The sequence below is a fragment of the Gymnogyps californianus genome, chromosome Z, assembly GCF_018139145.2.
Source record: "Gymnogyps californianus isolate 813 chromosome Z, ASM1813914v2, whole genome shotgun sequence".
Classification (NCBI taxonomy): Eukaryota; Metazoa; Chordata; class Aves; order Accipitriformes; family Cathartidae; genus Gymnogyps; species Gymnogyps californianus.
The window spans coordinates 40,925,144-40,939,482 of record NC_059500.1 but is presented as its reverse complement, the minus strand read 5'-3'; the positions used below and the strand labels follow the sequence as shown (position 1 = coordinate 40,939,482).

At 41.3% G+C, this 14,339-nt stretch overlaps 1 protein-coding gene across 1 annotated transcript in view; it reads left to right on the top strand.

Moving 5' to 3' along the window:
• NTRK2 (neurotrophic receptor tyrosine kinase 2) overlaps window positions 1–14,339 on the top strand; it is a 204,559-nt gene that overhangs the window by 50,250 nt on the left and 139,970 nt on the right. Inside the window, exons 9-10 of the mRNA XM_050912895.1 lie at window positions 6,994–7,094; window positions 8,349–8,448. Coding sequence (XP_050768852.1) covers window positions 6,994–7,094; window positions 8,349–8,448 — 201 coding nt within the window. The remainder of the gene's footprint in view (window positions 1–6,993; window positions 7,095–8,348; window positions 8,449–14,339) is intronic.

The following is a 14,339-nucleotide window of genomic DNA, read 5'->3' as shown; positions in this document are numbered from 1 at the left end:
TCACTTGTTATTTATTTCTGCAGTTTGACATGACAGTTCTCATGGGGTCTATTAACCTATATCTCTGGATACTAGAATATCTTCAAATGCATTTAAAAATAAACCTAATTATCTGCTGCCATTCTGCAAATAGGTTGCAACTCTGTTTAGTACGTTGACATAAGCAGAAACAATAGTTTTCTGGTCATACTTCACAGTGGCTTTGTGCCAGCGTAATGCCACTGCTATGGATTTACTGTGTAGTACTATAAACAGAATTATGCTTTTTGAAGTTTGATTCATCTTTAGAGATTTTAACTATCTGTTAATTTTATTTCCAAACCAACAAAAAGAAGGAGTAAAAATATGGAAGAGATGATTAGGAGCCTACTACATAAGCTGTGCTATAAATACATTATAGACCAGAATGAATGAGTATGTTGAAATACAACACAAGTATCTTTCCAAGTGTAAATAGTCTAATAGTACGCTAATTTCATGGGTGTTCTGTGCATTATACTCACATATGTGCTCAGCCTTAGATATGTGGAGTGATTGGAAAAAGCTGCGAACTGGAACTAGTAAAATTTAGAAAAGTTTAGGCTAGACGGTGTCGTGGTTTAACCCCAGTCAGCAACTCAGCACCACGCAGCCGTTTCCCCCTCCCCCTCCCAGTGGGGTGAGGAGGAGGAAAGCCAAGGAAAAAAAAAGTAAAACTCGTGGGTTGAGATAAGAACAGTTTAATAACTAAAGTAAAATATAATACTAACAATAGCAATAATGAAATATAATAATAATAGTAATGAAAAGGAATGCAACAAAAAAAAGGAAGGGAGGGGGGAAGGCAAAAACCAGTGATGCACAATGCAATTGCTTACCACCCGCTGACCGATGCCCAGTTAGTTCCCGAGCCGCGGTCCGCGCCTCCCGGCCAACTCCCCCCTGTTTATATACTGGGCATGACGTTCCATGGTATGGAATACCCCTTTGGCTAGTTCAGGTCAGCTGCCCCGGCTATGCTCCCTCCCAGCTTCTTGCACACCTGCTTGCTGGTAGAGCACGGGAGACTGAAAAGTCCTTGGCTTAAGATAAGCGCTACTTAGCAACAACTAAAACATCAGTGTGTTATCAACATCATTCTCACACTAAATCCAAAACACAGCACTGCGCCAGCTACTAAAAAGGAAGTTAACTCTGTCCCAGCCGAAACCAGGACAGACGGGTATCCATTTGCTTGGGTAAAGGCTGGCTTCTGAGACATTTGACTGTTTTGGTAAGAGTTCTGTCTGTGTATCAGCTGTGCAGCTGGCTTCTTGGAAGCATCCTTTTACAGAGCAAATGAAATGGTGCTGCTTAGGTCATTGCTACCTCTAGCCCTTAACTTGCCAGCTCACTGGTTTGCTTTCACAGTGATTTAATAGCAAAATTTTTTGACCAGGTAGAGGTCAGTGATTGTTAATGCTCACTGAAGTCTGCTTCCACTTGAGGTCAGGGGGAACTTTACCATTGATTTTTCAACAGGAACAGTTATTGTTGCACTTATTCCAGATATACATTAAAAGCGGAAAGCAGAATTTTGCCCAGTTGGGAAATACGCCTGCCTTTGCCAGAGCTAGTGGCCTGTGCATTAGCTGTTTCACATGAAGCAAAATATTAACCTTTGGGATAGCTCCAAAATGGTTGAAAATGTAATCTGATAAACAGGTACTGCAATATATTGATGTTGCTTTGCATTTGTGTAGGTACTGATCATTGCTATTGCAAATAACATGTCAACTCTTAAAAAAATTCCTAAAGAAACTCTTATTCTTCCAGCATTTGCCATCTATTTACAAAGCTTTTTCTTTTTTTTTCTCTTCTCCATGTACAGGTAGTGGCCCAATTGTGGATCCAGACGTTTATGGTATATATTTGATTTCCTTTTTCTTTTCTTTTAATGATAGAAATGAAGGAACTGAAACCGTTAAAAGATTGAATGTCAGGCTCAGTTAAATTGAAATGGCACATATTATAACACAATTCTAAAAGGTATTTTGTATTTTTGGTTCTTCTCTTGCCTTATATTAGTTAAGATACATGAGGGCAATGTGATGTTTTACTTACTCTGCTGCTTTTGATTCACATTAGGAGAAGCATAAATCCACTGCTACGAATGGTTGCAGTTGATCCTGTAGGATGACAGCTCTCTGATGTAGCTCACAGGCATGAGATTTTGTGAACCTTTTGGAGGCATTTCTTGGAGGAAAGAGAGTTTGTGATTTCTCCTTATATAACTTAATTTATTTTTTCAGGGATGATTCCATACTTGTTTTGCCTCCAAAATGTACCCTTAAATCCCACTTAAAAATGAGGTTGGCACAAGTAATTTTTCCTGTAGGCAATTTATTTTGCTCTGTCCGCTCATTTGTACCTTCCCTTAATCTCTCTTGCATAAGCAGACCATCAACTTGGTGATATCTGAGTGTGTGCCAGAAGATTTGATGACACAGTGTTCACGTTAGTTTTTTAGTTAGGCGTAATGTTTTGGCCTGTAGCTAGTGAAAGCCAGTGTGCACTAGAATAGAAGCTGCAGAATGAAAAGCAACTGGCTAGTTTTACATAATACTTCTGGTATACTTCTAGTGAGTTGGAAAGTCCATCCTAACCGACATACCCAAACACCCTTTAGCTTCCAGAAGAAGCTGGATCCTGTTTGGAGTACTTTTTATTTGGATGAAATGGCCCATGACTCAAGTTTCCTTAAGCTAATTTAAATGTTATTGCTTTGATTCCATTCCATGTCATTAAACTTTAGCAAATGTGCAATTGAGGCATCAGTTTGGCTTTAAGCGCTTAGAAATACCAAAGGATAGCTTCCCCTCCCTCTCTTTCCAAATGCTTTTTTTTGGGGGGGGTTGAGGGGTGGGAAAGTGGTGATGGTTTGCACAATTTCTTACATGTGTTGTATTATATAAGCTATATGCATGAAGATTTTGATTCTGAGCTGTTTAGCAAGGTCCTGATGTGTGTGTATGGCTTTAACCATGTGAGTGCTGTGCTTCGATTGACTTGGGTAGGTTTCTGCTGAGATATGTGCTTCAGGTTGCACCAGCGGATCACAGCCTGCAAGGCCTAGTCCTGATGAAAGCAGCCTTCCTTTTTATTCCTGGCTTTTCTTTCTGCTGTTTGAAACTGCTGTCTTTGATCTTCGTTTCAGTGACTCAGTGCTTGCTTTGAGAAACGCTTTGTAGTCCGGAGTGTTCCCTTAATTATTCCAAATTAACAGGTCCAGTTAGTGAGGTGCATAAATGAGGCCGGCTGGAAAGTCTAGGAACTGCTACACTTCTTCAGAGAACCACTGCCTTTATGCCTGACAGTGGGACCCCTGGGATGAGCTCCCCCGAGAGACTAAGCAGTTTTCATGACTGGTTTTTCAGACCTCTCTATCTCTATGCTAACCTGTTTACCCACAACTTAGATTATGTTGGAAGATTTAAAGAATTGCCACCCCCCCACCCCCCGCAGTCTTCCCTTTAAAATGCATTTTTCACAGCCCTGTGCTAATCATGTTGCAAGTGTGCCTAGTGTAAAGGGTAAAAGCAGTGGCAGAGGATTTGATCTGGCTGGGCACTGGGACTAGCTGTGTGTCTGTCAGTCTGTTGGCTACAGGTAAAGTTAATGGGAACTGCAAGGTACTTCCCTGCAAGTGTCAGGGCGCCGCTGGGCAGGGGGCTCCCCATGGGGGTCCATCAGGCCAGGGCCTGGCAGCCAGGCCCATCCCACCACCCCAGCCAGGAGCGGGGCTGCTGGCGGGCCCATGGGCAGCCACAGCCCCAGGCACTGGGCACTGCCCTGGGGCCGAGGCCGGGCTACTGGCCCGCAGGGCCGGGCTCAGCAGTGCCCATAGCTGGCCAGGGCCGGGCTGTGAGGAGGTGGAGACGGAAGCGACAGAGGGCAGGGGACTCCAGCGTCGAGTAGCCATCTGTGCGGAGCAAAGCCCTTTGAATAGCTGGGTTTGGTCTGTCCTTTGGGAATTGACCTTCTGTGTCCTGTGCTCCATGTGAGGTGATTTTCAAATGTTTTCCGTTAAGTGTTTTGAGCATACAGCGGCAAACAGAAGAACTGATGAGGTCGCAGCAGGCTGCGTGACATCGTGTTTGCCTGGGGGAGTCCCGGCTGCGTGGGGCACTGCCTGCTGCAAGCACGGAGCAGTTGCTAGTGCCTCCAGCTCATCTCTGCGGCACCTCTCGGAAAAGGCCGAGAGGGGAGGCTGTCCTGGCCCCGTCTGGGAAGTAAGTGAGAGAAATAAAGCGACTCACCCAGGGCTGAGCAGGAAATCAAATGCAAAGCCGGCTTCTTTGGCTCTGAGTTCACGTCGTCGTGCCACGCTGCTGCTTCTAACGTGGTTGTGAACATGAGAGAGACAGCATGCCCCTTATCAGCCAGCCCCCCAGAGGACTGTGCAGGGTGACCCCCCGGTGCTGGTGTGACTGTGCTCTTGTCTGTATCTCAGCCACCGTGCGCCTTGTTTGTGAAATGGCTGCAAAATACTGCCCAGCCTCAGTTGTGATTCGCCGCAGTTGGTGTAGTCACAGGTGGCTGCATGAGGTACGCAGCACCGGAGAGCCTGGCCCTGAAGCGATACAAGTCCCACATAGCGTGAGTCAAGAGGCATGACCCTGTCTGTATCAGAGTGCTTGGTGTCTATGTCAGGATTTCATAGTGAAATGAACAGGAATTTGTTTAACTCTGAATCACCCGGTTTTGGCTGGATAGCTGTTGCGCATGTTTTCCTTGCCTGGCTCACCGATTTCAAGAGGCTTCGAAGATCTGGCAGTAGTTCAAATGGAAGCACTTCACAGTTATACAGGGGGAATGGCAACGCAACACCAGTGTACCGACGTGGCCTACTTTAGCTCTTGCCCATTTTAATATAAAAGTGCATTCAGAGGATTCACAGACCAGACCTGAAACATTCTGCATAGTTCTCATTAGTCCGTCAGGGTGTGATTTCCAATAGCTTAGTACAGATGTGAGTATAAATAGAAATACAAATAGCATCGGCTTTTGCCCACTGCTAGTTACAGGTAAAATTAAGAGCAAAACATTTCCCTCTTGAAAGTTTGTAGTACAAAGGCAGAGCAGCAAAGGCGCTAAATATTTGTTTTGTATATTGGTCTCATAAAGCTACGATAAATATAGGGTTGGTCAAAACTATCTTTGTGAAGATTTTCCCAGCTAATTGTAAAGGAAGCCCAATCTTGTAGGCAGAGATACTTGTTATAAAGCGGCCTCTGCCTGCAAATGAATGAAGCAGAAGTCTCCTCCTTTGCTGTGGCAAAGCATGTAGTCACAGTGGCGGATGGTCTGCACAGCACCTTTTAAGAGTGTCCAGGCTTCTTGCACAGGTGAGCCATTCAGGCAGGGTTTGTGCTGCCTGGAGTAAGGAGTGCTGTTCATTTGCCTCTTGCTGCTGTTCTAACCTTGCTGCATAGGAAGCTGTAGGCATAGAGATGCAGTGCTGAGTCGGAGAATTCAAATGGTAAAAGACCAGGAAATTAAATTTTGTTTCTCATGAAAGCTCTGTATATTTAATATGTATTTTGGCTTGAAAGAGTCCTTTCCTTTGGCATGCATGGTGTAGAGCCAAAATAGACTACGTGAGCTGATTAGACAACCTGCCTGTATGGAGTGTAGCACTGGTGCCAGAGGTAGCTGCATAGCTTCATATACCAAAAAATCTGTAGCCTGCCGAGTGCTTTGCAGAAAGCAAATATGTTCGTGCATGCATGAAGATCAAAAGCCCAGTGCAGCTTGTTGCTAGCATTGCCAGCTGAGCTCTCCAAACTGGCCTTGGGAGCTAAAGAAGATAAACTCTACCGAGGCGCAGGCCCTCCCTGCCCTTGCTTAGCAGCAGCTCTGTGGTTGGAAGAGTTCCTGCCTCTGTAGTTAGTGAGAGCTATGCCTCTGCGCTCTGCTTTTTCAGATTCACAGTTAAAATTTCATCTGTAGGCTTATGGCACCGATTTTAATCAAAACATGTAAAGAAATCCACAGTTAATTGCAAATTCATATTACAATGCTGGAGGTGCATTTTGTAATAGATGCAGTTATTGCCCTTGTTTGTTTCTTTCATCTGCACACATTACAGTAATGAAATTGAAATGTTATGTGTATTTCCAGATGTCATCATAAAATATATGCGTTTTTTATTTTATTTTAATGCACATTTCTCTAAGTTCATATGTATACTATTTAATTCTTTTAATCTCATTTGAAGAATTTTGACAGGAAATAATGGACTGTAAATATCTGTGTTTCATTTTTAAATAATTATAAATAATTCAATAAAAAGTTCATTCTTTTGATGGCATAGTTCTGGATTCACCCCTGCAGACCTGTCAGTGGAGTTATTTTGATAATCAAATTTCTTCATACCATCTCAGGCACTTGATTTTTTTATAGGTTTACCTGTATGACAGTTTATGATGCTAAACTGTAACCTCTGTGCACACAACAGTATTTTTTATTATTTTTTAAATGAAGAAAAACAGCTATTTCACATTTGATAGTATTAAACTAGCTAAAAACCCATCTGCCAAGTTCTTCTCAGCTAAACAAAAGTCCCCAAGCTAGTTTCTAAGACTGTCCTATATTTGGCTGAATACAAGGCTGGAGAAGTTCAGTGTAGAGGGCAGTCTTTCATTTTTAATGGGAAGCCAGAAGTGCATAAAAATAGCTTTATGGATGGAGTTCTTATTTAACTCTAGTTTTTCCAGTAGAGATACACGTTATGGTGTAGATCGCTTCTGTTTTCAAGTTTGTCAGTCACAACACATTTGTTTGGTTATCTGCCACAGGGATCCCCCCCCGAAATGTTCCGGCTACATTAGCAATTATGTATTGTTTCCAAAGAGCTCAGAGTCCTGAGAGTTGTTAGTGGCCTTACCGTCTTATAGAGCAGAAATAATAAAGACAACCCTCTCCCCTCTAAGGTTACGAAATTATAAAAGCAACCTTTTTTCTTTTCCTAAGAGTATGAAACCACGCCTAATGATCTTGGAGACACCACAAATAACAGTAATCAAATCACTTCTACAGATGTTTCCAACAAAGAGAATGAAGATAGCATCACTGTAAGTATATACATTGTTTCCTGATCTGTAATCTCAGCGGACTTTCTGGCTATACAACTCACAAAACTGCAGAGATTGTAATAGGACCCTGAGCTACCAGAACACGGGAGCTATTAGTGTGTTGTGATCAAAATGCAGGAAAAAAGGAAAAAAAAAGAAAATCAATGATCCCCACTCTTGTCCTCCCCCCATTTTTTGAAAGAGTGAATCACTTTTCAGTCCAAGTAAAATTGCTATTTTGTTTCATGCTTTTCCAAACAACTAACTGTAATTTTTTAGCCCAAGACTTTGCTTCTAATTTTAGCCAAGGAGAACAACTCTTTATTTACGAAACAAAGACATCCGAGGTAATTTGAAGATTGTTGTTTGAATTCCAGTCCTGGAGTCATCTCCTCCTTACAGAGAGGATGTGCTGCAATGAACTTTCAAATTCTAATTGTATGTTTTTAAAATATGATTTCATGTAGGTTTTTGATTGAGTAATTTGCAGTAGATTTTAGTATAAGTAGCTGAATTGGTGGGCCTCCTCCTTTGCTGCCTTGCCTCTTATGCTCTCCTGAACTGAATTGTTGGAAACCGGTAGTGGGTGGCCAGTCTGGTTTACATTGCAGCCTCCCTGCATCAGTGACTTCGTAAAGCAGCAGGCAGTGGAGAGTCTGTACGTTTGTGAACCAGAGAGTGGACTGTGAGTTGGGACACTGTGCTAAAAAATTGGGAGGATCCCAGACAGTCTTGTCTAGTCTGATAACAGAATCATTGGACGGCTGAGGTTGGAAGGGATCTCTGGAAATCCTCTGGTCCAATCCCCCCTGCTTAAAGCAGGGCCAGCATGGCTGCTCAGGGCTGTGTCCACTCTGGTTTTGATATCTCCAGGGATGGAGACTCCGGGCAATCTGCACCAGTGTTCAACCACCCTCACAGTAAAAATTTTCCTGTATGCTTTTCTTACATGTTTTCTTATAACATGCCACTCTGCTGGAAGGGAAGGGGATGATGTGCACTCCCTCCCACCTGCCTTGAATGTGTAGGATGTTGAAAAAGTTGTTCTCAGAGGTGTCTGAATCTCTGTTCTCTGCAGGATAGAAGAAACCTCAACAAGTGGCTGTTTTGTATACTCTTTGATCTGAGTGCCAATGTTTCCCACTTGAAATGAATCTCTTTACCTAACTGGGTTAATCTGAATGTATGCTGAATGTCTTTGAAGGTAGTTCATGAGAACAAAACAAGCAGATCTGTTTGTGTCCTTTTTTTTAGGTGTATGTTGTGGTGGGAATTGCAGCACTGGTGTGCACTGGCTTAGTAATAATGCTCATTATTCTGAAGTTTGGAAGACACTCTAAGTTTGGGATGAAAGGTAAGCAGGGTTGTTTTTTGTACCTTCCAGAATTGTTGTGGGTTGTATGAGCTGATACTATAGGCTTCTGCACTGAGAGCAGTCCAAATAACTAGATTAAGTGCCATCACGCTTAGGGTTTCATTTATTCATCAGGTAAGTAAGGGCAGAGGCAGATGTAGACAGAGTGTAGAATTTTGGATCAAACTCTGCTACTTCTCTTTTTTTCTTATGACAAATCTCATTTCCTTCCCTTCTGCTGCAAAGCCCCCTGGGACACTTCCTGTAGTAAAATATTACTTGAGTCAGTGTAGGTAGGAAGAAGATAGGAAATGAAATTTATTCTGATACGAGTTTGATTACAACAATTTGACGAGAATCTATGCTGTATGTAAGAGGTACTTCAGACCATACTACAATGTCACGTTAAGGAGTTAGATTCAAGGGGAAACAATGGCAAGAGTGGAAGGTGCATTTGCAGTGGATCCTGTCATACTGGTGCTTTCTGACAGATGCATTTTCTTGAGCTTCTGTTTGTATCTTGGGAAGCAGCAGCTGGAGCGAGTGGCAAGTGCTCATGTCCCTGTGGAAGGGGGAAATCTCAGCCCTTCCATTTATTCATTTATTTATTTTACAGCCAGATGGAGGTATGTGTAACATGGAGGTACCTGCAACAACTCCGTTACCGTATTATTTTACTGATATCATCAGTCTGTGTCCGGCAATGTGGGTGAAATTGTATTAAAAAAAAAAGAAAAAAAAACACTTGGTGTCTTGTTGGGAGGACTAGAAGGTGCTTTGCTGTGTGCTAAAGGAGATGAGCTTTTGTTCTTAAGATGTGTAGATGAGAGTCTGTGGCGAGAGTGGTAAGTAATCTTTTGGTAGGCTCCTGTTAACTGCATATCCTTCCTCTCGGCTGTCCTTATGACATAGTACCACATGGATATATATTTTGGTAATCCTTACTTGCTCTTGACAAGTGCTCTTTTCAGAGATATCTACTGTATATTTTGTGTTTCTCTTATTCTGTTTAGAGGAAAGTTCCTGGAACAAATGAGATTTGAGCAGAGCGGAAATGTAGTCAGTGCAGATTAGCTTGCTGAGATGGTAACCTTTTCTCTCACCTCCTTCTGATACGACATAGTCTCTGCTCTTTGGGGTAGCGTTAGAAGAGGACAGTCATTGTGAAATATCCCGAATAGCAACATGGAGCCAGCAGGATAGAGCTGCAGAGTTTTGGCCAAAGACTAGAAAAAACTTTCTGTGACTGAGCAACAGTTCAGCGTAAATTTTATTTGTGTCTGAAGCTTTCTGAATTGCATTTAGAGAGCTGAAGTGGGTGGAAGCTAAATGAGAGCACCAATGAGAAATGTCTGATTTTAGCTCTTTAAAGCTGAATGCTTGTTAGGTTTTTCACAATTTGCATTAAATATTTCAACACAACATTATTGGAGGAACTAGGAAGTAAACTCTGCCCTGAGGGAGAATGCACAAGGTTGTATTTCGTGTGGTAACATGTTAAGTTACCTTCCAGGAAGCTCCTTACGTGGTGGTTGTTTATTAGTATCTTCAGGTACAACTTTTCTCACAAAAATAATGCTCTTGCCTGATCAGTAAGTTTGACCTCAGTAGTTTTTTGTTGCAGAATTGTCCTTCTAAATCATATTTTAGTAAGGATACACTTTTGGGAAATGACTATATGAAATTATGAAAAGGCAGCAACTTCGTATGTGGTGTTTATTTTATTCTTTAAATTTGACCAGTGATGGTTAGGAAGATCAGTAAAATGAGTTCACAGTTCAGGTACACTCCTTCAAAAACTAACCACAGGCATGGTATGTGTGGTAATGGTGAAATGTCACTGTGAGTTACAAATAACTCTTGAACATTTCATTAGAAAGGAGTGACCTTCAGTTGTCCCTGAAGTGAACCTCAAACTTCTCCAGAGTTTGCATTCACACCTGAGCTTCATAATCTGGATTTATCCATAGCCCAAAGTCCCAGAAACACTCTCTCCATTTATCATCATCAGTATTATTGAATTTATAGTAAAGCAATATTTAAACACCTGAGATTAGAACACCAAATCGATATGTAATACCCAGACTAATAATAAAATACTACCTGCTCTGAAAAGCCTCCAGCATAAGTATATATTGAGAATTCATAAATGAAGATAAACAACCTGGGGTATTTGAGCATGAGGAAGATAAGGCAAAGGTGAAGAGAAATTTTTTGCAGTTAGTATTGATCAGTACAATACATTTAAAATGTGTATCTTGGAAATTCTGAATAAAAGGATCAAGCCAGCTACCTGTGAACTCCTTGAGCCGTTTGCCATTGAATTCAGCGACAGCAAAATTAGTCCCAACTTAGCATACAGACATCATGTTATAGTTGGTGGTTTAATGAACAGTCTTAGTAGGGAAGTGGGAAGGAGTAAAATATCCAGATTGCCATTGAAAATATTTAGAAAACAAGATAAAAAAATATTCTTTTCAAATCTTCCCCAAAATATTAATGAATATTTTGCATTCATAAGAAGGAACTTCCTGAGTTACATCAGACAGAAATGCACAAAAGGCTGTGCTTCATTTTTCTGTTATCTTGTGAGAACACAACACGGTCACCTTAGACACCCTGTCATTAAACATCTCCCCACCCTTCTTCAGCAAGCAGTATGGAAAAAACCAAAATAGTCATTCAGTAACTGGAGCAGTCAAACTGGCACTCAGTGGTATTTTTCATGTAACTGTGTACATGGAAAAAATGTTGCACTGAAAATCAGAAAAAGAAATGTGTAAATAGGCAATCAGCACTGTGTGTCCCGTAGGAAATGTCTTTATGTAAGGGATGAAATTTTCACCCCATTTGGGTTCACAGCAGGCATCTGCAGCTTCTTGAAAACATTGTTTTATGCCTGGTATTTTTAAATGCCAGTTTATCCCATCTTTTGCATGGGCATGATCTGCCCACGTCTTAGACTACGTCCTTGCTGAGTCCTTCTGCACTTAAAGAGCTTGAGCATGGTTGGAGTGTGGGACTGACAGTGATAGTGTCCCCAGAAAGAGATGTGGAGTGGGTGGTTGTGTCTGAGCTATGCTGCATCAAAGCTGCCCATACCTGGAAGCACTGCACATGCTGAAGAGCCACAGAGACTGCCATAGAGCTCACATGCCCCTGTTGTCTTCTTTCCATTACTGTACTGAGCAGAAAAGAGTCCAGTTTATGTGATAGGGAGCACGAGGTCCTCTGGGAGCTTCCAGTACTTTGGCAGTACTGATCAATCTCTTCTCAAGATCTGTTGAAGAGCTGTATAAAAATAACTTACCTTATCTTTTGGCTTCTCTCTTCATTTTGTATATCTAAGGAACAACTTGGGATATGTTCATTTCACACAGTTACCTTTCCAAATTGTAGTAATAGAGTGTTTTTGCAGGTAAGGAGGACAAGCAAAGCACTCATTCACTGTGAGTAACAAAACAAAAACATTTTGTTTGTGATGTTCTGGATTCTGCATGAAGTTGGGTGGCACTGTACAAGGCAATTGTTTTAATTCTTGCCTTGCTTCTTTTCACTCTGTCTTTTAGAGCTAAGGTAAATAGCAGGTTCTGATGATTAACTTCAGGAACAGTATTAGTACAGAACTGGTCTGTGATCTGTGCTAGAAGAGACTTAAAATAGGGTTAGTACAAAAAACCAATACTGTTCTTTCTACTCTGTGGATAAATTCTCATGTTGTGCTAGACTTCCAGACTTCCATTGCAAAATTCATCAGAGTAACTGGTGAAACATAATTCTCTCTATTTCTCTGCTTGTGCACATTTTAAACACCTTCTTATAGAGGGTCTGTTGATAACAGCTTTGTGTGAAAAGCTGCTTTTGGTTGCTTGAATCTGGAGGTGAAGTTTTTAGACCCTTCCAAGATGCTGCAGCATAAATGGTGAAAGCTTCAGTTAATTTCTTAAATGTATTCATTAAGATTTGCGGGTTGCTCTTATGAAACACCTTGGCTTGCTTGCTTGCTGGAGGATGTGAAAGTGCTTATGGTGGGAATTCACTGAAGGCTGCCAAGACAGCTCTTACCATTTTGTGTGTATTTCTGACTCTGTCTAACCAGCTTATGAAACTGAAAAATAACAAGGGAGCTGGAGTAGAGAGGGCAGGGGAAGGTTTGTGAACTCCCTGAGATGATTTGTGGAAGAATAATTCTCGTCCTGTTTTACTCTACCTCCTGTGTTGAAAAATAAATGTAAATAAACAACTAGTTGCAGCATAACCAACCCGATACACAGTTTGCAAATGTTAATATAGCAGTGTGCCACTAAGCATGAATGGAAGTATGGAGGAAACTGATGGAAGATAAATCAGTGGATAAAGTTTGAAATAGCATAATTCAGTTAAAAGGATGAAAACATTTTTGCTGATTTGAACTGTAGTAAATTTTAGCACAGGGTGTCCCTGTTCCAGCAACAAGGCAATATCCTCAGTGCTCCTTGCTTGCTAGGAAAGCTGGAAGTGGATGGTTGTGGACCAGAGTATTATCACAGCTGCTTTACTGTAGAGATAAACAGAGTTTCTGAGATTTTACCAAAACCAGAAAGGAGAGAGAACCCACTCGTCCCCAGAGCAGCTCCTTCTGTCTTTTAAGAAGTTAACAAATAGAATCTGACAGAAGTAGAGGGAAACATATGTGTACTTAATCCCTTTAGGGTGAGAGGGCTTTTTTTGAATATTTGTATGAAGTTTCTGTCAGTGCTTTGAGCTGTGTGCAGTAGCGCAAAGGTAAGGGAACAAACAGTCTGAAATTCCCATCGTACTTAGGCAGTGCCAGCTATCTTCTCGTGTCTGTGGGCTTGGGTATCATGCTTTCAAAGGTGCTTCTCCTTCCTCGACTGCTCTCTGAACTACCTACCATGTCTAAACATAAGTCCTGACTATGAATGCTTCGCCCCTTTTGTGGTCTTTCAAGTCTGTGCAGTTCAGGGTACAGAAATTTGTCTTTCTTTGGTCAGGTAATGAGATAGTGTGTGTTGATTTAAGAAAGAAAACAGTGTCCCTTTTAGGACAAACACCCCAAAATACTATCTTTCCTTCAAGCCCTTGTTAGCTGCTTGTCATCATTTTTGAGTGTAAGTTTAAAGTTTGAACTGTCCGTCAGGATGCTGTGCTCTTTCACTAAGCTGATTAAAAGTTACGAACACATTAATGGATTTTGCTTGCCAAAGTCAAAACAGGGTATTTTCTCCTACTTCTTGATAGCTTTTTATCTCAAGTGATTTCTGTAACTTCTGTGCTGGGCCATGAACTTCCCTGAAAACTTTTTAATTAAAAGCATTGGTTATTCCAACAGGAGCACATTGATAGTCAAGGAATATTTTTTCTTCTCTATATGTCATTCACTGTATTGTTTTTGCTTGTAAACTCTTCTTACATTTTGAGCTTTGGTCTAAAAGACACTACAGGAAAGGGCAGCTTGGAACTCATCTTCAGTTGCAGCATATTTCTCAGATGTCTTGCTGTATTTTAGTTTGGGTAAGAAACACTGTACAACTGCATGATAAAAGCCTCCTTACAAAGCAATATTGTCGTTCTGACATAATGCATCTGTGATGACTTAAAGTCTTTAACCCTCATTTACCCAAGTATTCATATTTACATGAGGTCAAATATGGTGCTGTCCAGGTAAGAGTGGAGTGCTTTGCCATTCTGAACGTGACCATTTATTGAGGTTTTTGAATATTCTTTTGCATGTAACTTTAGGGCCAGCAGGAAAAATCTTTTCTGTCTTATTTGTCTGTAAGCATATAGCAAATGGTCATTGTATTCTCTGCACTAATACATTTTACTTCACTCCACGTTGTTGTGGGAGAGGGGGTGATTGCAAGGGACTTCAAAACAAACCTTGCTTC